Below are 26,292 nucleotides of genomic sequence, written 5' to 3'. Positions count from 1 at the left end.
AATATTCCCCACGTGGACTAGCAACATTAATATCTTTGGTCTTCTAGGAATTTACTATTATCTGTAGCAATGCTTATATTATAAAACTTCTAACCAGTTTTGATGGCAATTTCTTTTTACCATTTTAACTTATGGTTTTGACTAACAAAAATATCATTTTTCTTGTTTTCACATTTTTGGGGTACTTACTACTACTATTTGGAAACATTTATTCATCCTTAACTTTTAAAACCTTTTCAAAATTAGTCTGCTTTTCTGAAATTTATCATCCTGCAGCTAGACCATAGAATAATGGATATTCTAACAAGAGAAGATCTGTTGTACCATCCAACTTTATTTGTATCATATATTTACTATATTTCTTTGGTTCTTTCTTCTTAATTTTTTTGAGGGGGTTGTTTGTTTTCTTGTCCCTTCTTGTCCTTTCCTGCACAATATTGCAAAGGATAAGTAGATATCCCAAGTGCTTCAATATTAGTCTGGGCTTTTTTCTTCTTTTTATTTTATGCCTTTCTTTCTTCTTTTTTAAATGCACTTTTGATTTCTTGTCTGACTATTGAAATGGTTGGATCAGCTGGGCCTAGAAAGCTGATCTGGTTAGATTTTTTATTATTATTGAAGTGGTTTTTGACGCCTTCCCTTTAGTACCAGTACAAGAAGCAATATGAGAAGAGTAAAGGTCACTACCATGTGGTGCCAGATAACCTCGAACAGGTCCATCTAAAGGAGGCCTCGGAACTTCAGAGCATAGTAAGTCAGATAAGAGTCTTTCACTTTTAATTTCTTATTTACAACCCATCATCCACATAACCCCGTCACTCCAGAACACTTTATATAATGGTCGGTCTGACAACAAGACAGTGAAAAATGTGCCACTTTTAAAAAACTGAATCATTGTATAAACTCCCTCTTGGAGAAATAATGCAGTTTGGGTTCATCTGTACTACAAATGAAAAAGTTGCTTCATCAAGGGAATTCTGGGAATTGTTGTTCTGGAAAGATGCTTAGAATTATCTAATTAAGTCTCCCAGCTCCCTCACACAATTATGGTTACTAGAGTCCCTTGAAAGAAGCCATGGCTTTGAAATAATTGTAAATCCTTTTTTAAGTCTGTGGTTGAAATTTAGCCTGGCTTGCACATTTCTTGTTTATGAGGTATAGCTGCTTGTTGGATAAAACTCTATAATCAGTTTCAAACAATTTCTTAGTGAATTCAAAATTAAAATTGGCCTCAAATCCTGTTTTGCACATTAGAGCCTCGTGACAGTTTCTCCAGCTGTGTGTGCTATGTTGACACATTTTTTTGCAGGGAACTAAACAATATGTTCATACATTGGTTTCCAGACATTGGATTCTAAGATCCGCTTCATACATTACCTGGGTTCCAATTCAGGTGAAGTTGTGGCACTGCCCAGTGAACTACCCATGTGACTCATGTAGTTGCTGTTTCATATTAAGGCTGAAACATGGAGTCTGTCATATGGAGTGTTCTATGGACAGCAACCATGTTGCCATGGTAATATAGAAATCTGGCTTGACTGTGGTAATTGGAAGTGGCATTTCAGTGCTTCAGGTCCCTGCTCTGTGAAATAAAGCAACCTGCCTTTGAGACCCAAAAGACCACTGAGCTATGCGCTTTTCATGACTGGCTTTGTAAACTGAGCATAATGGTCTCTTGAGGGGGAGAAAGGTACCTTCCCCTGCAGGACCATTTCTGTACTTGTATTTATATACTATTGTAATGCAGCTGGGATAACATTTGTCTCCCTCTTGGCAGGTGAAGTACAAGGAAAAATATGAAAAGGAAAGAGGGAAGCCCATGCTGGATTTTGAAACACCAACATACATCACTGCTAAGGAGGCTCAGCACATGCAGAGTGAGGTAGGGTGATTTGTAGTAGAAAGCAGTCTGGCAGAAAATGTAGGTATAACACTGTATCGTGGTTGTATTATTTCCAGTCAGGTTCAAATGGCATAGTGATGGAGATGCATGCTGATGGTCTAACTGACACTGAAATAATCACATCTCTATTCACCTAGATCATTCCTGTATAACATACGTTATCAGATGTCCATTGCTAATTGACTCAACAAAAGAGGAGTAGGAGCAAAGCCAACCTTCAACATTTTGCTGCCTGAGGTGGAGCAGCAAATGGCTCCTTCCCCCACCCACCTCGCCAAGGTTCATAGACATAGTACACACAGCCAAGCAAGTTAATTTGGCACCTGAGGCAGAAAACCCCACACATGGCTTTTCCTCTTCCTAGCAGTTAAAATGCAACAATAATAAATTAAATAACTAAGAGTTTGCTGCCCTTTCATGACACCCCAAATTAGTTGCCTGGGGTGGTTGCCTCATTCTGCTTGGGGGCTTCTCCACACAGAGCTTTTATCCTGCTATTGAGATAGGTTACTCATGGAGGTTTGCGGGTCCTTTAGATGATGTTGTCAACCTCCAGGGTGTCTCCCGTGCTAAATGACCTTTATCCTGTTTTTTAAAAGATCAGAGATAATGAGCTATCAAATTACAGCGCTTGAGTTCTGCTTGAGCTCCCCCATGAAAAGAGGAAAACCCGCAGTAAGAGGAGCTAGACCACAACACCATCTAGCAGCTGTATAATGAAACATATGGAGGACTCAGAAAAGGGGGGAAAGGAGGGAGAAAGGGGGCGGGAGAAAGAGCATGTAAAGGGAGTCTGTTGTGCTTCTGCATTTAAAATGGAAGCAGAAAGCCACATTTTAAATGAGGGATTTTAGGCTAGTGCAGAGATGCTCTGATAATGGTAGGGCCAGCCCATTCTCTCTGAATATGTGAGTTAAGAGAATGTGAGTTTGTTAGCTGATGATAGGACTTGCAATTTGTCAGTTTCCCTAGACAACCAGAAGACTTCACCATTAGGTAAAGGTAGTAGGATAAAATTATAATAAATACCTTATTCCCTGACACGTTTCAAGCCTTGTTTTCTCAAATGTTACGGTTAATTCTTTTCTCCCTTGACCTGTCATTCTATTCCTTCACACAGTTACTGTATAACCTGTTTAAAGTTTTGACATTGTTCTTTCCCATGGTGCAATTTATACAGGGTGAAATACACTTGTATAAGTTGCTTGGTCATAATGTTTGGGTGACTCTATTGATTGTTTCAGTTCCTCTTAACATTTCGTTACATAACTGTCCCAAAGTTTGTTGACCAGTCTTTTAGGCAACTGTGCCGGGAGACAAGCTTAAAGCATAAGCCACTCTATTGCACAGTTCGGACCATATATATCCTTTTGTGCCCTAGAAGACTAAGTGGGTAGCAATGCAGCACTGGCTAGACCAGCAGGAGTGCAGACTTATCTCCCTGACATAGCCAACCTCATGAACTCCCCTCCTCCTCTCCAGAAATGCCACAAATCCCCACTACCTATGCCACTTGTGCCTTAGGTTTGCCATCCCTGATTTAGAGCAACATGGGTGAAATAAAGGGATGAGATGCATAAAACATGGGCCCCATTTATTAAAATTGGTCAGATCTGCAAAGGGAAACCTAAACGGGCAACCCCTCAAAGACAGTGACTACCTGACATTATATTAGGCAAGACATTTGATGCCTGTAGTGTGGCATCCTTGATCGCCACCCTACAGGAATGCCCAATTCTTGGGACAGGAGGCCTTCCCCTGTCAGCCACCGCCCCCTTTCAGCTGCAAAACTCAGAGTGGGTGAGGAGAGTTGGCCTCAAAGGTAATCCTTATCTTCCAACAGGGGTCACAAAACCCTGAGCTGGAACTCTCAGGCATTACCAGTTACCATAAACAATACCTCCAAATGCTGCCCTCCCCAGTGATGCCAACTTCGAACGTCAATGGCATTTGCCCATCTCCCTCCCCCCGCAAGATCTTCCTGTGGCCAAGCAAGCTGGACGTGGGGGAAGGAACATTGAGGGGATGGGATTGAGGCCTGGGATGCTTTTTTGGTGCTCATTTCTCTAAATGAGACACAAAGTCAGAAAAAGCCATCCCTATATCTTTTCCCATTACTGGCTCTGCCTCACATCCTTGCTAGATGTCTTCTTAAACTGCTTCAAATGACACTTCCTCTTGTTACCTCCGTGTATCATTTCCTAGTGTAGTTAGCACTTGAACTGTGATGGAAAGGATGCCAAACCCAAATTGTTTCTGGCAAACCAGTGCTAAATCAGAGCCAATGTCCCTCTTAAACAACACAGATATATGGCACCTAAGTAAATCAGTGATCGATAACATTTAGTGTTAAAGGCCTTTAACATTTATTGCTACAGAACATTTATCATTAAAGGGAACTCAGGAACCTAGCTATGTCAGGTAATCAGTATTGGGCAACCTGGACAGGTGCCCATTCCTATGCCACTCATTCCACCACGCGCACACACACACACACACACATTATATTCCCATCAGTTATGCCACCACCATGGCTGAATCTACACATAGCAGTTATACCGTTATCATACCATTATCATAACTAATGGTGCCCACTGGTGTCATATGTACCAATAGTTATGATAATGGTATGATAATGGTATAACTGCTATGTGTAGATTCAGCCCATGTTTCAGCACTAAACATTCTTGTCTATGCTCAGTGTTCAGTATTTCTCTCCTCCACCCCTGCCAAAATGGCTCTCATTCTATTCCTTCACACAGTTATTTCATAACCTGACTGAAGTTTTGGTATTGTTTTGTTGCAGCTTCAAACTTATACAAGGTGAAACATACCTGTATAAGGTACTTGGTCATAATGTTTGGGTGCTTCTGTCAATTGTTTTCATTACACAATCCTTCAGAACAGTATAGGGCATTTGACCAGGGTTTAAGGGAGAGGAAAAAGGAAACTGAGATGCATACACTGTGGGGTTCTTCGCTACTTTAACATACTTTTTCCAGACCTACCATAAAAGCTAGTGAGTACTAAAGCATAGCAAGACACAACCAGGGGCTATAAGGTGTCTGGCAACTAATACATAAAGTGGTCATTTGTAATATAGCAGAACACCAAGAAACGACAAATGACAGAATAGCAGAAAACTTGCCACAAGAGCAAGACTGGCTACCACTGTACCATAACTGGAAACTATTTTTCTTCCTGGTGTACTTTGCATAGCTTCAAAATAAATCCTATTTTTCCTTCTTCTTTTCTTCTTCTTTGAACTCCTATTAGAAAGAATATAAAAAAGACTTTGAAGAGTCCATTAAAGGCAGGAACCTTACCGGCTTGGAGATTACACCATCTTTATTGCATGTCAGATATGCCACCAAAATAGCAAGCGAGGTAGCAGCTACTCCATTGTCTTCTGCTATGAGCAACCCAACTAGTTTTACTAATTGTCCTCATCAAAGTATCCCCTTCACTGCTGTCCTTAGCAGCCTTAAACCTTAAGCATGATTTCATTTGTGTTTGAAGTTCGTTCTGGTCTGTTTGTTTGTTTTTAATTACTAATTGTTCATTGCATTAGCAACATTGGTGTTTTCCTGTTGGTGGAGCAAATTGTTCCACTATATATGTTGTGTCTTTTTAAAATTAAGGCCATTGTGTTAATCTGTGTGTTTTTGTAGAACGTACAGTTTTGAACACTATACCAGTTTGTTGCTTTAATTAAATCTGAAAATTATTTGCTGGCTTTCTTTTGTTCTTTTTTTCTTGAAGCACACGTTCTCTCTCTCTCTCTCTCTTCACTTTTCTTCCTTTTTTTTGGTCTTTCCCTCTAGAAAGAATACAGGAGAGATTTGGAAGAAGGTGTGAGAGGTAAAGGTCTAACCATCCTGGAAGAGACCCCAGACTTAATCCGAGCAAAGAATGCAACTTATATCTTGAATGAGGTGAGGCACATCACTAGGTGGAATAAACCTTCGGAGACTTCTCGGACATGACCTGAGCAATGTGCAAATTACCACAGCTCTCTCCTTCTGCACATTAGTCAGAACTCCCAGAACAATGTGGGAGGAATTCATAGTGTGGCTCCATTCTATTCATGCATGCATGCATCCATTCAATTTATGAGTCACCCTATAGCTGAAGCTCTCAGATCAATGTACATAATAAAAGCAAAAATAATAAAACCAATGATAAAACCAATAATAATACAGATTAAAAAGTATTGTATTAAAACCAGCAACAAAAATTCAGCATTTGACAGAGATGAATAACTAAGCAGCTAAAAACAAAGATATTATTTTAAAATTCAGCATTAAATATATTGAAAATAAAGCAAGCAGCAGTTACAGATACTTTTAAAAGGCCTGGGAAAATAAAAAGGTCTGGATCAAACCCAATGAGTTTTTATGCTGGACTTCCCCACCTCCTCCTTCCCGTGGCAGCCCCTCCAGCCCCCTGAAAATACTACACAGAGAGTCTGGGCTGGTAGGAGAGACACATCAAGATCACCCTTGGTGAATTGGTATGATAGACCTTCCCCATTGTAATGTCTCATCTTTATGACTCTCCTTTAACCACAGAAAGAATACAAGAGAGCTCTGGAGTTGGAAATCAAAGGAAGAGGCCTGACAGACCTTGCATTGGAAACACCTGACTATATGAGGGCAAAGAATGCCACAGACATTGCTAGCCAGGTCAGTGAGAACAGCTTTATTAATAGCTTCTCTAAGGGAAGATGTATTTATAAACGTAGTTGTGATGGATATCTACCTGTGACATTTCCACCAACAGATTAAATATAAGCACTCTGCAGAAATGGAAAAAGCCAACTATACCACTGTTGTTGACACTCCAGATATCATCCATGCCCACCATGTGAAGAACTTTTCAAGTCAGGTAATGATGGTCTTGGTTTTCGGATAATTTTACCATGTTTTTTTTAATTTAAAAGAGAGATCCTTTATTTTAAATGATAGTCCTCTTGTATTAGAAGATCAGAACCTCATAGGGTATAATACAAAACAAAAAAACCTTGTGGGAGCTAAGCAGATCTGGGTCTAGATGGGAGGCTGCCTGGGAACTCTACATTCCTTGGAAGAAAGATGGCATATGCAAATAATAAATCAATAAAAGAATGGTTCCAGATAAATCCATAGAACAGGTGTCACATTGCTATGATGTTCCATATATTTTTAAAGTTTTGCTCTGGCTTTCACTTTCATGGAGAACTTCTCCTGATATATTTGGAGCAGCTGATAAACTTAGAGCAAAAATTGTCTTCTAGTTTAATTAGCTATCACAGAAATTGGGGGAGATTGTTTGTTGCTCAGTATTTTGCTCATTGAACTACAACTATAAATTAGGGCTATGCACCGCTTTGGCCCAAGGACCAAATCCTGAGTTGAAACAGGCTGCTTTGGGTCACTTTGAGCCCCTTCCGAGGCAAAGCGGAGGGGCACAAAGCAACCCAGAGTGGGTCAGGGGCTCTCCAAAGCACTCGGTGTGCTTTGGAGCTTTGGCACCCCCTGGCCCAGCCGTGCCAGGTCCTTACCTGAGCTGCCTCCATCGCTGCCGCCACCACCACCACCACCATTACCATCCTTGCCACTGCCACCATCCTTGTTGCTGCCTCCGCCACCATTGCCATCCTTGCCACCACTGCTGTCCTCACTGCCTCCACCACTGCTGCCCTTGCCGCCGCCGCCCTTGCTGCCTTCTCTGCCACCATCCTCGCTGCCTCCAACTCCTGAGGCCTGGACACACACACCAACTCTTACTTCAGGGAGTCGGCATTTTAAAAATGGTGACTCTCTGCAGTAAGAGTCAGTGCACTCATCCAGGCCTCAGGAGTTGGCGGCAGTAAGGACGGCAGTGGCAAGGGTGGTGAAGGCGGCGGTGGCAAGGTAAGGGGGTTTGCACAGGAGCGTCAGGGGGGACTGATGTGGGGTTTGCCATCCAAATCCTGCTTTGGGTTCAGGGCTGAGTTGGGTCAGGGCCCCCCCCCAAATCAGCCCAAGCTGAATCGGGCCTGCTTCCGGAGCCATGAAGCAGCTTCCAAGTCAGATTGGGGGGTCCCTGCACAGCCCTGCTATAAATGAATGCCTGAGAGCCGTCTCATTTCAGAAGGTGATGTATTGTTATTTTCCATCTTTCCAAGTTTTTTCTAATCAATATTGTTTGACTCATCTCACCTATGGGCCATTTCACACATTATGCAGAAGAAAACCAGGATTTGCCACCAAGTATACAGTTCACTCAATCGCACTACAGCTAATTTCACCTTCCGACAAGTATACATGCGTTTTCAAACATATGTTTGTCATGTCCATATTTTGAATGTTTAGGTGTACACATAAAACATTTTACGTTTAAACCTAAAATATAAATGTGTCAAGTGACATATATGTTAGCTTGTAAAATAGTTATTTCCAACCTTTAACAAAAATCAATAGAACCTTCTATCAGCACTAACATGAATACATTTATATTCAGAAAGTTCCCTTGATGATTTACCTTGCATTGTTGAGCTTGGGTCTGTTAATAAGATAAGCTGTAGAAAAAGTTATCAATGTGCCAGTTTGTTTCCAATTGGTAGGAGCTTCTTTCATGTGATAGTCATGTCACACAATTGTTGGAAACATTGTTGTGTGAATTGTCTCTTGGATACTGGAATATATATATATATATATATATATTCTTAAAAATATTCTTTTGTCTTGTTGCCACTATAGTAATTATTTTTGTTTTCTCCCTGAAAAAACAGAAAAAGTATAAGGAGGATGCAGAGAGAACCATGTCATACTATGAAACTGTTCTAGAGACACCAGAAATTCAGAGAGTCCGGGAGAACCAAAAGAACTTTAGCATGGTATGTATATATTTTTATTTGTTAGTTTATTTGATTGTTTGTTCGATTTATATTTTGCACTTCCTCACAAAGAGCCAGGGCAGCTAACAGCCTTCATAAAACACAATACAACACATAAATACCATTAAAATCATAACTCTAAAATCACAAATATATAATAAAATATAATAAAACCGTCAGCCCAATCAACTCAAAACAAATAGAGCACTTCTTTGTACCCCAAGGACTGGACAAATAAATATGTCTTTAAGTGGCACCTAAATGACAGAAGCATGGGAGACAGCCAAATATCTACCAGAAGGGTGTTTGTTTTATTTATATCTTGCCTTTCTGCCAAAAACAAAAAAAAAGCACTCCACTCATTACTGTGTGTGCAAAGAATGGCTGAACTGAGGTGATGTCCCTGGAAATACCCAAAGGGCACATGTGGCTTGTTAGGATACAGATTTCAGAATCATTTAACTATTGTGTTTTCTAATGTCAAATAATAAACAAGCAATGCTGAATTCTTCTGCAAGAGCAATAAACTAAAAAAGTATGTTCTCTTAACAGCTTCAGTACCAACATGATCTACAGGACAGCAAAGGAAAAGTCACAGTTGTAAATGAAACACCAGAAATACTACGAGTTAAAGAAAACCAGAAGAACTTCAGCACGGTAATCTTATATTACTCCACACTGTATCATCACTTTTGTGTCCAAATGTTGCAAACGCTTCCACCCATGGGAATGTTCTTTGATGCCAATGAAGCTCCTTGTATATTACACATATCTAAGGGTCAAACTACATGTTACTTTAAAGATGTTGCTATTGGCTTCATCTTTTTGTCTTTTTTACTCAAAAGTAAGCCCGGGAGACCTAATCCAGATCAGGAACATAGCGTAGGGAGGATGGGGCTATAACCCTTTGACCCTAATGTGGTCCTGATCCAGATAGGTGTCTCTGCACCTACAATTTACATTATAGTGAACCATAGATACTAATGGATCACTTTTTGGCAATGTAAATTGCAGGTGTGGCCCCCCTGATCTGGATCAGGACTGCAGCTAAGGTCTCATTCTGGATCAGGTCCCCTGCATTTACTTTTGAGCAAAAAAAGAGTAAGTGCAGTCATGTGCAATTTGTAAAGTAATGTGTCATTTGATCCTAAGATTGTATGTTAGAGTGTGCAGAATCAGAACATCCATGAATGTTTTCCTCATTAGTTGGACCTGTTGGTGCCCCTAACTCTTTCTTTCTTTCAACTACTTTTTGGTTACACACAGTAGATTGTGTTCAGCACATCTGCTAACAGTATTAAGAAATGACTGTCCTTGTTTTGTCATGTGATTATGCAGGCTATGAGCTTGTAGTGTTACAGGCTTACTCTGTCTTCTTTTAGTAGCTATTAGTTAGCAGCTTGCTGTGTCCTCTTTTAGAAGCTAATCGTTCTTACTATGTTTTAACCATGAAGGTCCTCAAAAGATGCTAAATATTGTCATTATGTGATGTCTTTATTGGTCATGACTTCTGATGGATGTCTGACCAAAACAGTGGAAAGCTGCAAGACCTATATCTAAGTTGAAACCAATACCATTGTAATTTAACTTTAATACATACAATCTGGACCAGGATATTTGAGGGGCTCCCCCACCCTCTATGGCCCCCAAACGTTATAATTAAAGATTACTGTGTCATTTGACATGGCATGAAGGACTGAAGAACTGCTTACATCTGTACTTCCCTCATATGTATGCAGATGGGCGTCTTTGGATCCTGTTCACAAAATTTATTTAAAACCTTTGTTTGGACAAAGATATATTGCAAATTCTAGCAAATTCTGCCTCCTTTCTTTTGCTCTAGTTTCTGCCTCTCTGTATTGGCTAGGGACATGAGGGTTTTTCCTCAGAAACACCAGTAAAAGTAGTGGGGTTTAACTTATTTCTTAATTTCACCTAAGGATACTCTTCTTAGATCAGTGGGTATGACGCCTGTGTGTATGCATTTGTTATCAAGTAACCAGTCAGAGCTTTCTTGCTACTTGAGTCTCGACTGTTTTGTAGTCTTTTCGTAGCAAGTGACAATGTTGTTTTCTATGCTCAATCTTGTTGTCTTGGTTAAGATTTTATATAAAGAAGATATTGGAACAGGAACAGCTATTGAAAAGACGCCTGAGATGCAGAGAATTAAACAAACCCAGGATGCAATAAGCACGGTACAAAACCCAATGGATTTTTTTTAACACACTTACCCTGTGCTGTTCCAACTTATAAAACTGCCTTACATGTTTCTAACAGCACTTCTGGAATAACTTACAAACATTTTCAAATAACACGAAAAGTCAGTGCATTTCACCATTAATCAAAACCTAATTTGCTAACTAGCTTGTCCTTTCTAGTTTTACTTTCATATGTAAAGTATTATCTGCATTAGGAAAACTCTTTTAACTATTAACATTTTCTAATGTTCAGCTAATGTTTATCATTTCATGAAATATGGAAACTATATTCACTTTATAATCTTGTCCCAAATGACAATAAGATGTTCATGGTAGCAAATATCGTCACAATATTTTTAAATTGGTGGTGATTTTCAAGAATCTCTTTCTTAAATTCTTCCTTTTTCTCTATATTTCAACTTTGTCTATCTCTCCTAGTATATATGGTATGAGAATATTTTTTTAAAAAAAATTAGCATTGCTTTGATTGAATTTTCACAACGTCTTTGCTTTTTTTTTTACATTTTGTTAAAAAAGAGAGTTAAAACAATGTTTTTATCAATGTTATATGTGTACCTTCACCCAGGTTCAATACGATGCCCTCTTAAAATGTGTACAATAGGTGGATAATAAGTACAGATATTATTAATTTGAACTTTTTGAGGTCATCCACACTTATTTTAATTTTCTTATAAAAATAAATATTTGAATCCAGAATATTAGTCTTGCAATCTTCAAAAGCCTGGATTAGTCCTGCTGCACTTTGGCCCCAATCCATCTAAAGTTAGTCATGATTAAATCCCACAAAAAGAGTGGGATGTAAGTTAATCTTAACTAGTTTGTGCTATTGGTTTCAATGGAGTTTAGGCATGACTAATTTTATTGGATCAGCGTGAACAGATCTCTCTAGATAGGGCTGTAATAGCTAATAGGGTTTGATCTAGACTTATTTAGCCAATGGGACTTAAGTTAGAGCTTCATGTATGCAGAGGCTCCATAATCATCTTCTGAGTTAGGCAATGCTCTTTGAGGATTTCCTATTGCCAATGTGGAAAATTCCCTGTGTGTATGATAGGTTGGATCCAGACTTGGTCATGTATAGAGTAGTAGATCCATTGCACTTTAACTGTGACTACGTCTGGCTCCAACCCAAAGTTCATTATTTGCGTCTGACGCCCATGGAACTTTGGCTTGTCTCCATAGTTTCCAGTGGAAATAATCCAAGGAAAGTGTTAGGATTTGAACTGATTCATCATCCTGTTGTAAACAGGATGGGAAACCTGATTCATAGTGGCATCTAGCTCAAATGGAAGGAATCCATTATTGACAATGGCTATAGTAGAGTCTCCTTATAACAATAGTACATTGGGATGCAGCTGAGATGTTTCATGAACATAGCTGTGCTGCTCTCTGAAAATCCACTTGGCATTGTCAGTATAAATCACCCATAAGATGGGACTGGGACCCACAAGGAGAAGCATTATGATGAATTCTATGAACAAAAAGACATTTTACTAGCACATATTCGGCCAAGTGGGTTGGGGTATATATACTACAGCTCCAAACCTCATACTTGTTTACTGATAGATAAAGCTACTTTTGAGAAAAGCTTTCATCCAGCCAGAAAAGCTGCTTCCCCTAGCAAAAGATCTGGCACATGGTGTCCACCCATGACCCTTCCACTGCTATCGAACTGTAGACAGGGCTGCATTTCAAATTTCTGCAAAATTCCTAGTTTTCTGCAGACATCAGGGCTTTTCCACATGGGTGCACGCAATGCTTTTAGCTCCCACAAATGTGAAAACTTTCAACAATATTTGCTTTCTCTGTTCTTTCATGCGCAATGGATATGTATGTCTCCAGTTGATTTTTGCTTGTCTTGTTTCTTCTAAACTGCATACAACTTTCTAGATTAAGTACAAGGAACACATTGGAAAAGGAACTCCAATTCCTGATCTTCCTGAAGTAAAACGTGTCAAGGAGACACAGAAGCACATCAGCTCGGTACTGGCTGATTATTTTCTACGGTCATTTGTGTGTGAGCTGTACAGTAACAGTGTGCTGCTGTTCACCTTACTAAACCGTCTTTTATTCCCCTTGCTAACATGTGCCATCATCCTCAACCTTCACCCTCATAAGTGTATTCCTCTAGTATTACTCAAGTTATAACTTCCATTAGCTTTGACAACTGCTTTTTTTTATTCCTTGAGAGGAGAATATAGACACATTTAATGCTGAACAGGCAAAGATGAACCAAATGTGTTTGGTTTCTGAGACAGAAAAGTATAAATGGCCATACCCATGGAAACAAAAGAAAACAAAATAATTGACAATTTGCTTCCTCGTAATGGTACCCCAAAATCTTCAAGCTTCACTCACCTGTTGGTAGGGCCAGCCCTGACAGTGGCAGCAGCAACGGCATGTGGAGCCTAGCTGTGCTTAGTCAGTGGCAATAGGCACTCCACACATGTTCAGAGACACTCTGGATACAATCCAAAATAAAGTTAAGTGTACCTAAGTCTGTCCACATCAAGAGGCTTGATTATATGCTAGACTGTGGCCTCTTTATATTTAGCTATTTCTTCTTATTTAAAATATTTATGTAACAGGGCATGGTAAACTGATTCAGATTAAATCCTGGCAACTCTGAGCACCTGTTATCCTTGATTCTTGGTTCTGAAATTTCAAATAGTTTACCCTAGCTCTCTTAATTAATCCTCCTGTCTCATTCAATAAGGTAATCAAATCTTAATTGGCCACATTCTAAGTGGTATAAACAGCTGGGCTGACTTACATTGATATTGGATGCAATACTGTACTGCAGATTTGCCTGGAGAACAAGGGAATTCTGTCTGGCCAAGCAGGACAGAATTAATTCATGGGTCTCTTGAGTGTTTCATTAAGAGAATCTGTTGTGACAATTCTCAAACAAATAGGAAGTTATACTAACAAGTCTTACCTTCTCCTCCCATGACCTCTGTACCTTGCCCCTTTCCCTGAGTTCTTTGCAATACTAATTATTTTTGGATTTATTTTTGGCATAATACCGTTACAAGTCAGACACTACATTTCTTGTTTTCTAACTTGAGATTTGCTTCACTTGCTTTATGATGTTTTGAACTGACTGAATGCCTTATGTAGTTAATTGTGTGCTTTTTCTGATTGGGGAAGAGGTCATATTTTTAAAGGAGTGAAATGCAGGACATTGACTATGTTATTTTTTAAACACCTGGCAATACGTTTGGTGTTCTTTTTCTCCTTTTTTAACAAAATAAGGTGAGAGGAGTTGACAACAATTTGATATTATGTAATGCTTAAATCTCAGACCTACATCTCTTGTGAGTAAATTTGGCCCTAGAGATAGTTGCGTAAAACTGAAATGTGCTCTGCAGTTCAATACCAAAAAGATAGCATGTTTTTATAAAAAAAGAGTTTCTACATATTGGCTTCCCAGCCAAACCAGGAAGTTAAACAGAAACAATCTCATAAAGAGAGATACCTGTAATTCCTGGGGTTTGGAGGTTTTCCTGGGAGACATCTTGAAGAGTACTAACTAGACAAAAAGTTGATGGAGATAATCCAAAATAGTACCTCTTGACCACATTTTCTTAAAATGCAACACACAATGCTCTCAAAATAAAGTGGAAGCCTCTTGAATTGGAAAAGTTTACACTCCCACAGGAGTTTACACTCCAAATGTCAATATGCAAAATAAGTGTGTTAACCAACATTCTGCATTGCACAGAAGTTTTTGTGAGCGGCTATCCTCCCATCTTCTCACCTTTATGGGTGTTTGTATTCTGCAGGTTTTGTACAAAGAGAATGCAGGGCAAGGAACCCCGGTACCGGTTACTCCAGAGATAGAGAGAGTCAAACGCAATCAAGAACACATTAGCTCGGTATTTCTTCATGAAATCAAAACTGCCTTAACAACTCATCTTTTAAAAATAACATTCTAACTACCATTCTCTACATTCTACTACATGCCGTTTTTCTGACTCATCCCCCTTCATGATATGCTTTAACCTTTTAATTTACCACTTCATGCACATTAAAGTAATGTTTTAAAAAGAAAACAATGACAAAATATACCAGTGATCTTCACTAAAATTAACACTGTGTTCCCCTTCCACACATTTGCTTCCCTTAACTGCTACTTCTGACTTCCTTTTTCATTCACATGTTTAATGAATAATGTATAGTTATTCTCAGCTTTCTCTTACTTTTCAGTACTAGTCCAAGCATGGGATTTAAACATGCGCCGTTACTACAGAGTACTAGCCACAATCCAGCTGTATTATTTCATCTATTTTAGTGTCTTTTGTGGATACTTTATTGTACCCTTACAGGTGTCTTACAAAGAAAACTTGGGGGCAGGAATGGCAACTCCTGTTACCCCAGAAATGGAGAGAGTCAAGCGTAATCAGGAGAACATTAGCTCGGTATATTGTGAAATATCTATGAATAAATCCTTTTAACCATCACCACCCCATCCTTAATATTTCCTTATATTTTAATCCTTCTACAAGACATTGAATATCAGCGCATCATTTTAAACAAATCACTAAAATGTCAGTCAATGAAGTGAAAAATTAAAGCACTAACTTTGCCTTAGTTCTGCAGTGTTTTTTAACTCTCACTTTCTCACCATACTCTTTTCCTCTCCCTGTCCCTCCCAAAATGAGATAATATTATTTGTTTTAAAACAAATGATATTCAGAGTGAATTCCCTATATCCTTATAACAGGAAATGTTTCTAATAGTCTTTGGCATCCATGTGTTGATGCAGTGCGAAGTTAGAATAAAACCCTAACATTTTTTTTTCAAGTAGAATCATAAAATGTTATTTATGGTTGTTTATTGGTAATAACTATTAGTCTAAAAAACTCTCTTCTAGACTTTCTAAAGAGAACTGGGACAGTTTTGCTATTCTGGACAGGAAAACAGGAATACAACTGTAGTATACCAAGCTCCTTGGAATAAACTCTGCCACAAATGGCCATACATGCATCTCGGTTACCCATGCCAATACCCTCATCACCATAATGCGGGGACCGTTTTCTCCATAGATTCCCACAATGCATTTCAGTGGTCACTGTTATCTGTGCACCCATTTCCTGCTCCTTTCTCTCAAACATCCATAAGAGAACTAGCATAGCTACTTTGCCCCCTCCACTCAGCCCATATCATTTTCTTTATGGCAGCAAAAGAGGCAAAAGAAACATGACCAAGATGCAAACCAGACCAAGCCCTGGTGCTACTTCCCCCCCTGTTATTTGTAAGGGTGCATGTTCTGAGATTTGGTCATTATGTGTGCAAATGAGCTGGTGAAAGTGGAATTCCCTGTTCCCTCCCTCCCAAAGCAGTACTGCCAGCCCAGCGAATGCTACACAGAGGGTCAGAGGACTAAGTGGGGTGAGCTGTGGTGGGAGGGGGGAATGCCCAAAATTGGGTGGAGGTGCCTTCTGTGAGCAGAGTCCTTCCATCCATGGAAACCAGGTCCTGGATCCAACCCCTTGCCAGCAACCCTGCCAGCTGCTATAGAGCCAAATGATTAGCTCTGGCTATTCTATTATCTTTCATGGAAACAATTCAGGAGAATGTGAAGAAACAGCATAGGTGGCAAAATGTTCCTAACTTCAATGCATCCGGAGCATAAACTTGTTTGAATACATACAGAAAGTGTGGGCTGGATCCAGATTCCATCCTACAGGAGTGGGAGACATGTTGGGAAAGCACTACAAATTTTCTGATCCAGGATGTTGTTCTGCTAGTGCTAGGAGACTGATCCAGCGTACCAGGTTCCATGAGTGCTTGGCTGTTGTGCAACATAACATGAGCTATTCCTTCAAGGCCAGATTTCAATTGTGCTAACATTTGCACATTCTTTTTGCGGAACTGTGCCACCAGCGCAACTCGTCTGTGAGTGCATCTCTGGATCCAAACCAACTGTGTTAGGTTGGGCCCTCGTGCACATTTATTGATAGGAACTGTTTGAGGTCAATATATATATAGTGTTTTTTTCAAAAAATTTTCTGTGTTTGTCCCTTTTTGGTTTGTTTTTTGGTATACATTTTATACTTTACTTTATGTATCTTTGTATTTATTTATCTACAACATTTATATACCGCTTTATATGAAAAGTCAGCAAACTGCATTGCATTCTCTATGATGATCATGTATTTTAAAATGTGCCAGTTAAAGTATTTTTATTTTTGACACTTCCTTGTCACACAGGTGTTGTACAAAGAGAATTTAGGGACTGGAACCCCAACTCCTATAACTCCAGAGATAGAGAGAGTCAAACGCAATCAAGAAAACTTTAGCTTGGTATTTTTGTGGTTACAAATACCATTTAACTTTATTAAAAATGCAATTAACCGTTACGAAACTTAACTCCTCCTCAGTAACATAAAATGCCCTTTTACGAATATTGATATTTATAATTAATAACTGATTGTAGTACTTTCATTATACAATTAGTGATTTTATCCACTCCACCCACTATTTCCTTTTATTTCTTGAATGGTATTACATTTGTTCCCAACTCAGTTTGGTAGTTATTGTAAACAAGTAGAGAAACCAAATTAAGGTAGTTAAAAGACCACTTTTGCTCTGTACCTTTAGGACACAATCCAGCGAAAGTTAAGTACCATTAATTTCCTTTGATTTCAGTGGGAGAGCAAAACACATCCTTAATTCTATCCCAATAACATCAGTGGGGCTTAAAAGTACCTCTCTTTGAATAGATCATACACTAATATTAATTATGTTGTGACATTGCTTTATTTCAATAACATTATACTTCAAATCCAAACTCCAATTTTCTTATATATTGTTTGACTCGCACATTAAGAAATATTGGCTCATATTCTTTGGTGCTCTGAGATGGGTAAGACTGGAATCCTTTATGCACTTACCTGCAAGGAAGTCCAGCTGAAGTGAACTGAGTAGATATGCACAGGATTGTGCTGTTAGGTAAATGGGTTTAGGACTGCAGTATGAGAATAAGCCACATGGAATTCAGTGGCAATTACTGATTGTGCTGCTAATGATGTTACTGAAATTTGTGCTTCCGGGCTTGGAAATACGAGACGAGTATTACAATCCCAGAATTTTTCTCCCGCTCAGATTGTAATCTGAGCTAGGAAAGAATTCAACCCCTTCCCATTCCCATTCAGCCACCCAGTTCTCAAGCTCGTCCTTCCCACTCTACTACACTCTTCCAAGCTCCTTTCCTTCCATCCCATTTACTTGGCTACCAGTTCTGACAATATTGTTAGCAGAAGGAGATCTGTCCCTCCTCCCCCTTCTCTTTCAGAAGAAATATCCAATCTATCATCATATTAATTTCCCAGTGACTTTATTTACATTTTTGCACCCTAATCTTTTTGTATTCCATAATTTTGAATCATGTTAACAGTTTTTCTCATTGTTTTTCTCAACCATTTCCGTCTCGCTCTTTTTTTAACTCATCCTGATTTTTGAAAGAGTGGTTGTTTACTTCCATGTGACATTGTAAGAAGCATATGGCCTGAATCTCCAGCAGGGTTGAACAAGAGGTACAACACATTCTCAGTCAAAAGTGCATCTAGCTACAAAACTAATAAGAAAAATCATTCTGCAACCAACATTCAGAATGTATAAATCCAGATGGTATTGCAGAATAAGATACTGGAATTATTTACATCTTATAGAGTTCTAACTATGGTCAAACATTGACAGTTGGTTCTCTGACTACAAACCTTCTAAGCTCACTACATGTTATATTTCTGCCTGGGGAATGTTTACCCTGTGATATCTTTCCCAGTGGTTTCTTTGCTCTTTCTTGGCTAACTATTGCATTATTTTAGCATGATGAAGGAAACCCTTATCTATAAACCCACTATTGACTGATGTCACCAACATGGCTTGCAGGTTGAAATGACCAAAATATTCTATGATGAATCTATAGACTTTCCACTGCAAAGGACACTGAAATGTTCTATGCGTAATTTAGAAAATGAAAATCTGCAAGAAGTGCTATCTGTATAAGAAAACGCTGAGCTAATGTGACAAAGCTCCCATGTAAATTCAACCTTAAACATTGATGCAGACTTTCTTCAATGATATTTCAATGGGTTTTTTAAAAAGTTCCTTAAACATGATCCAAGTTGACTTCAATGGGAGTATTAAACACATCATTGAATTGCTGACATTGAAATAAATGGGTCTTAAATGGGCCTAATTTTGGATGGATGATCTGCTTTGCATATTGGATATATGCACTCATGTAGAAAAGGCAGGAAACTGCAGGAAAGATATTGTGGAACTATGACATGGACACCAAGCTCATAATAAAACTGTGACAGCATAAGACTTATGCCCAGGAGGTTTAGCACTATCTTTTTTCTGGCAGACCTTAATTAACTGTTGTTTTCCTTCCTTCCTTCCTTCCTTCCTTCCTTCCTTCCTTATTTTATTTTATTTTATTTTATTTTGTACCTTCTTGGTGCAAAGGTCCTACGCAAAGAAAGCCTAGGGACAGGGATCTCAATTCCAAAAATGAAAAAGATTTTTCATTTTTTTCTGTGTGTGTCCCTTTTTGTTTTGTGTTTTGGAATGTATTTTATACTTTATGTATTTATTTACCTACAGCACTTATATACCGTTTTATATGAAATGTCAGCAAACTGCATTACATTCTCTATGCTGATCATATATTTTAAAATGTGCCAGTTAAAGTATTTTTATTTTTGACACTTCCTTGTCACACAGGTGTTGTACAAAGAGAATTTAGGGACTGGAACCCCAACTCCTATAACTCCAGAGATGGAGAGAGTCAAACGCAATCAAGAAAACTTTAGCTCGGTATTTTTGTAGTTAAAAATGCCCTTTAACTTCATTAAAATGTAATTAACAATTGCCAAACTTAACTTCTCCTCAATAACAGAAAATGCCGTGATTTGTACAATCAATAATTGAGTTCAGTAATTTAATTACTCAGTCAGTGACCTTATCCCCTCCACCCACTATTTCCTTTTCTTTCTTGAATGGTGTTACATTTATTCCCAGCTCATTTTGGTAGTTATTGTAAACAGGTATGGAAACCAAATTAAGGTAGTTAAAATACTTTTGCTCTGTACGTTTATGACACAATCCAGCAAATGTTAAGTACCATTAATTTCCTTTGATTTCAGTGGGAGAGTAAAACATGCTTAATTCTATCCCATTAATTATTTTTTTATTTATTCACAATATTTATATACCACTCCACATCAAAGATTTTGGAGCGGTGTACAACAAAGATAAAAGAATAAAACACCATATTTAAACAATTAAAACATTTTAAAAGATACAGATTCTGAACTTAATAAACCGCCGCTGGTCACTCAAGGTAGGCTTCTCGAATTAACAATGTCTTCTGGAGATGCCGAAAGCAACATAATGTTGGCGCCTGCCTGACCTCCAAAGGCAGGGAGTTCCACAGGAGGGGGGCCAACACACTGAGGGCTCTTTTCCTGGTGGACTACAGGTGGGCCATGGGTCCATGTGGAAACACCAGGGACGTGCCCTCTGATGACCTCAGTGACCGGGCAGGTTGGGAAAGAAAGTGCTTTCTCAGGTATTCTGGCCCCAAGTTATTTAGGTTTTCATACACTAATACTAAAGCCTTAAACCTGGCCCAGTAGCAAATAGGCAGCCAGTGCAGTTCCTTGAGCAAAGGAGTTACATGCTGAAAAGGGGCAGCTCCTGACAGCATTCTGCACCAGCTCCAGCTTCCAGACAGGGCAGTCTTAAGAGCAGTCCCACATAGAGCACATGGCAGTAATCCAGTCCTGAGGTTACTCATGCTTGTACCACCATGGCTAAGCTATCCCTGTCCAGGAGAGACTGTAGCTGGCAAACCAGGTGAAGCTGGTAAAAGGCACTCTGAGCCACAATGGCCACTTGAGCCTCAGTGACATTGATGGATCTAGGAGTACCCCCAGACTATGAACCTGAACTTTCAGAGGGAGTGCAACCCCATCCAGAACAAGCAACGAGCCTATCTCCTGGACCTGGGAACTACTCACCGATAGGGCTTCCATCTTTCTAGGATTCAGCTTCAGTTTATTGCTGTCATCCAGCCCATTACTGATTTCAGACAGTGGTCCAGGACTTGCACAGCCTCTCCTGATTCAGATGTCACAGGGAGACATAGCTGCGGGTCATCAGCATACTGATGGCACTTGGCTCCAAATCCCCTAATGACTGTTCCCAGAGACTTCATATAGATGTTAAGCAACAATGGGGAGAAGATGGTACCCTGCAGCACCCCATAGCTCAACTGCCAAGGGACTGAGGAACAGTCACCCAATGTTAATTTCTGAAATTGGCCCTGTAGGTAGGACTGGAACCACTGTAACACAGTGCCTCCGATACCCATTCCATGGAGTTCATCCAGGAGGATGCCATGGTCGATGGTATCAAAAGCCAATGAGAGACTGAGCAGAATTAACAGGGTTGCACTCCCTGTGTTCGTCTCTCAATAAAGGTTATCCATCAGGGTGCCCAAGGCTGATTAAGTCCCGTAACCAGATCAAAACCCAGACTGGAATGGGTCTAGATAATCAGCATCCTCCAAGAGAGCCTACAGTTGCTCCACCACAACCCTCCCAAGTACCTTCCCTAAAAAAGGGGTATTTGCAACAGGGCGGTAGTTGTCTGATACCATTGGGTCCAGAGGGAGCTTTTTCAGGAGGGATTCTTTAAAACCAATGGACATTAAAAGTACCTCTCTTTTAATGGCTCATAAACTAATATTAATTGTGTTGTGACATAGTTTTATTTCAATAACAATATACTTCAAATCCAAACTCCAATTTTCTTTTACTTTATTTGACCCATGCAACTGTGAAAGAGTAAGACTCATACCCAGGAGTTTAGGACCATCTTTTTTTGGCAGACCTTAATTAACTGTTGTTTTTCTTCCTTTATTTTATTTTTTACCTGCTTGGTACAAACATCCTACACAAAGAAAGCCTAGGGACAGAGATCCCAATTCCAAAAATGAAAAAGATTTTTCATTTTTTCCTGTGTGTGTCCCTTTTTGTTTTGTTTTGTGTTTTGGAATGCATTTTATACTTTATGTATTTATTTATCTACAACATTTATATACCGCTTTATATGAAAAGTCAGCAAACTGCATTGCATTCTCTATGCTGATCATGTATTTTAAAATGTGCCAGTTAAAGTATTTTTATTTTTGACACTTCCTTGTCACACAGGTGTTGTACAAAGAGAATTTAGGGACTGGAACCCCAACTCCTATAACTCCAGAGATGGAGAGAGTCAAACGCAATCAAGAAAACTTTAGCTCGGTATTTTTGTAGTTTAAAATGCCCTTTAACTTCATTAAAATGTAATTAACAATTGCCAAACTTAACTTCTCCTCAATAACAGAAAATGCCGTGATTTGTACAATCAATAATTGATTTCAGTAATTTAATTACTCAGTCAGTGACTTTATCCCTTCCACCCACTATTTCCCTTTCTTTCTTGAATGGTGTTACATTTGTTCCCAGCTCATTTTGGTAGTTATTGTAAACAGGTATGGAAACCAAATTAAGGTAGTTAAAATACCACTTTTGCTCTGTACGTTTATGACACAATCCAGCGAAAGTTAAGTACCATTAATTTCCTTTGATTTCAGTGGGAGAGCAAAACACATCCTTAATTCTATCCCATTAACATCAATGGGGCTTAAAGGTACCTCTCTTTGAACAGATCATATACTAATATTAATTATGTTGTGACATTGCTTTATTTCAATAACATTATACTTCAAATCCAAACTCCAATTTTCTTAGACTTTATTTGTCTGACCCATTAAGGAATATTGGTTCAGATTCTTTGCTACTCTGAGGTAGGTAAGACTGGAATCCTTTATGCACTTACCTGCAAGGAAGTCCAGCTGAACTGAACTGAGTAGATATGCACAGGATTGTGCTGTTAGGTAAATGGGTTTAGGACTGCAGTATGAGAATAAGCCGCATGGAACTCAGGGGGAATTACTGTTGAGTAGACATGTATAGGATTGTGCTGCTAGGATGTTACTGAAATTTGTGTTTCCGGGCTTGGAAATGCGAGACGAGTGTTACAATACCAGAATTTCCTCCCGCTCAGATTGTAATCTGAGCTAGAAAAGAATTCAACCCCTTCCCACTCCCATTCAGCTACCCAGTTCTCAAGCTCCTCCTTCCCATTCAGCTACCCTCTTCCAAGCCCCTTTCCTTCCATCCCGTTTACTTGGCTACCAGTTCTGACAATATTGTTAGCAGAATGAGATCCCTCCCTCCCCTCCCTTCTCTTTCTGAAGAAATATCCAGTCTATAATCATATTAATTTCCCAGTGACTTTACATTCTTGCACCCTAATCCTTTTTTATTCCATAATCTTGAATCGTGTTAACAATTTTTCTCCTCGTCCCAGCTGTTTCTCTCTTCTTTTTTTTGCTCATCTTGATTTTTTTTAAGTGGTTGTTTACTTCCGTGTGACATTGTATGAGGCATATGGTCTGAATCTCCAGCAGGGTTGAACAAGAGGTACAACACATTCTCAGTCAAAAGTGCATCTAGCTACAAAACTAATAAGAAAAATCATTCTGCAACCAACATTCAGAATGTATAGATCCAGATGGTATTGCAGAATAAGATACTGGAATTATTTACATCTTATGGAGTTCTAACTATGGTCAAACATTGACAGTTGGTTCTCTGACTACAAACCTTCTAAGCTCACTACATGTTATATTTCTGCCTGGGGAATGTTTACGCTGTGATATCTTTCCCAGTGGTTTCTTTGCTCTTTCTTGGCTAACTATTGCATTATTTTAGCATGATGAAGGAACCCCTTATCTATAAACCCACTATTGACTGATGTCACCAACATGGCTTGCAGGTTGAAATGACCAAAATATTCTATGATGAATCTATAGACTATCCACTGCAAAGGACACTGAAATGTTCCATGTGTAATTTAGAAAATGAAAATCTGCAAGAAGTGCTATCTGTATAAGAAAACGCTGAGCTAATGTGACAAAGCTCCCATGTAAATTCAAGCTTAAACATTGATGCAGACTTTCTTCAATGATATTTCAATGGGTTTTTTAAAAAGTTGCTTAAACATGATCCACCCATTAGGGATATTTAAGTCCCATTGACTTCAATGGGAGTATTAAGCACATCATTGAATTGCTGACATTGAAATAAATGGGTCTTAAACGGGTCTGATTTTGGATGGACGATCTGCTTTGCATATTGGATATATGCACTCATGTCTGGGAAAGGCAGGAAACTGCAGGAAAGATATTGTGGAACTATGACATGGACACAAAGCTCATAATAAAAGCTCAAAATAAAATCTTTTTCTGGCAGACCTTAATTAGCTGTTGTTTTCCTTCCTTCCTTCCTTCCTTATTTTATTTTATTTTATTTTGTACCTTCTTGGTGCAAAGGTCCTACGCAAAGAAAGCCTAGGGACAGGGATCTCAATTCCAAAAATGAAAAAGATTTTTCATTTTTTTCTGTGTGTGTCCCTTTTGTTTTGTTTTTGGGAATGCATTTTATACTTTATGTATTTATTTATCTACAACATTTATATACTGCTTCATATGAAATGTCAACAAACTGCATTGCATTCTCTATGCTGATCATGTATTTTAAAATGTGCCAGTTAAAGGTGTGTTTTTTTACACTTCTTTGTGTCACAGGTGTTGTACAAAGAGAATTTAGGGACTGGAACCCCAACTCCTATAACTCCAGAGATGGAGAGAGTCAAACGCAATCAAGAAAACTTTAGCTCGGTATTTTTGTAGTTAAAAATGCCCTTTAACTTCATTAAAAATGTAATTAACCATTATGAAACTTACCTCCTCCTCAGTAACATAAAATGCCCTGATGTGTACAATCAATAATTGATTTCAGTAATTTAATTGCTCAGTCAGTGACTTATCCCTTCCACCCACTATTTCCTTTTCTTTCTTGAATGGTGTTACATTTGTTCCCAGCTCATTTTGGTAGTTATTGTAAACAGGTATGGAAACCAAATTAAGGTAGTTAAAATACCACTTTCACCCTGTAGGTTTATGAGAATGTTAAGTACCGTTAATTTCCTTTGATTTCAGTGGGAGAGCAAAACACATCCTTAATTCTATCCCAATAACATCAGTGGGGCTTAAAAGTACCTCTCTTTGAATAGATCAAACACTAATATTACTTGCATTGTGACACTGCTTTATTTCAATAACAATATACTTCAAATCCAAACTCCAGTTTTCTTAGACTTTATTTGTCTGAGCCATTAAGAAATATTGGCTCAAATTCTTTGCTATTCTGAGATGGGTAAAACTGGAATCCTTTATGCACTTACCTGCAAGGAAGTCCAGCTGAACTGAACTGAGTAGATATGCACAGGATTGTGCTGTTAGGTAAATGGGTTTAGGACTGCAGTATAAGAATAAGCCGCGTGGAACTCAGTGGCACTTACTGTTGAGTAGACATGTATAGGATTGTGCTGCTAGTGATGTTTCTGAAATTTGTGTTTCTGGGTTTGGAAATGAGAGATGAGTATTACAATCCCAGAATTTCCCCCAACTCAGATTGTGATCTGAGCTGGAAAAGAATTCAACCCCTTCTCACTCCCATTCAGCCACCCCGTTCTCAAGCACCTCCTTCCCACTCTACCACACTCTTCCAAGCCCCTTTTCTTCCATCCCATTTACTTGGCTACCGGTTCTGGCAATAGTGTTAGCAGCGGGAGATCTCTCCCTCCTTCTCCTGTCCATTGCCTGGCAGACTGCACAACATATCAGATGTAAGCAAACTTGGGAAGCATGTTTTCCCAAAAGCTACTGTCATCTGCAAAAAACCCTTGGGAAAATTGTGTTTCCCAGATGTAATTGCATGTGGCATGTTGAACAGCAGCGTGCTGGGGACTGAAGCACAGATATGGAGGAAGAGCTGTCACTCGCTGCTACCACTGCTGCTGTAACTAGCAACCTGTAAGGCAATAGGAGGGGGTTTGTTGTTGTTGTTCAGTCGTTCAGTCGTGTCCGACTCTTCGTGACCCCATGGACCATAGCACGCCAGGCCTTCCTGTCCTGCGCTCTCTCCCGGAGCGTGCTCAAGTTCATATTCACTGCATCGGTGATGCTATCCAGCCATCTCATCCTCTGCTGTCCCCTTCTCCTTTTGCCTTCAGTCTTTCCCAGCATCAGGGTCTTTTCCAGGGAGTTTTCTCTTCGCATTAGGTGGCCAAAATATTGGAGCTTCAGCTTCAGGATCTGCCCTTCCAATGAGCAGTCGGGGTCG

General features: G+C 39.2%; 1 protein-coding gene across 2 annotated transcripts in view; it reads left to right on the top strand.

The window, feature by feature from the left end:
* Positions 1-26,292, top strand: part of NEB (nebulin) — a 245,400-nt gene that overhangs the window by 204,005 nt on the left and 15,103 nt on the right. The window contains exons 132-147 of one of the 2 annotated variants that reach the window (XM_084810706.1): positions 646-750; positions 1,778-1,882; positions 5,180-5,290; positions 5,728-5,838; positions 6,475-6,588; positions 6,686-6,790; positions 8,658-8,762; positions 9,315-9,419; positions 10,865-10,957; positions 12,872-12,964; positions 14,767-14,859; positions 15,310-15,402; positions 17,198-17,290; positions 19,718-19,810; positions 22,210-22,302; positions 24,693-24,785. In XM_084810706.1, coding sequence (XP_084666832.1) covers positions 646-750; positions 1,778-1,882; positions 5,180-5,290; positions 5,728-5,838; positions 6,475-6,588; positions 6,686-6,790; positions 8,658-8,762; positions 9,315-9,419; positions 10,865-10,957; positions 12,872-12,964; positions 14,767-14,859; positions 15,310-15,402; positions 17,198-17,290; positions 19,718-19,810; positions 22,210-22,302; positions 24,693-24,785 — 1,605 coding nt within the window. The remainder of the gene's footprint in view (positions 1-645; positions 751-1,777; positions 1,883-5,179; positions 5,291-5,727; positions 5,839-6,474; positions 6,589-6,685; positions 6,791-8,657; positions 8,763-9,314; positions 9,420-10,864; positions 10,958-12,871; positions 12,965-14,766; positions 14,860-15,309; positions 15,403-17,197; positions 17,291-19,717; positions 19,811-22,209; positions 22,303-24,692; positions 24,786-26,292) is intronic. The other variant, XM_084810696.1, reaches the window with a different exon arrangement.

The sequence above is a fragment of the Heloderma suspectum genome, chromosome 1, assembly GCF_057233095.1.
Source record: "Heloderma suspectum isolate Gila_16-S chromosome 1, 16-S_ref, whole genome shotgun sequence".
Classification (NCBI taxonomy): domain Eukaryota; kingdom Metazoa; phylum Chordata; class Lepidosauria; order Squamata; family Helodermatidae; genus Heloderma; species Heloderma suspectum.
This window is presented reverse-complemented; position numbering and strand designations above follow the sequence as displayed.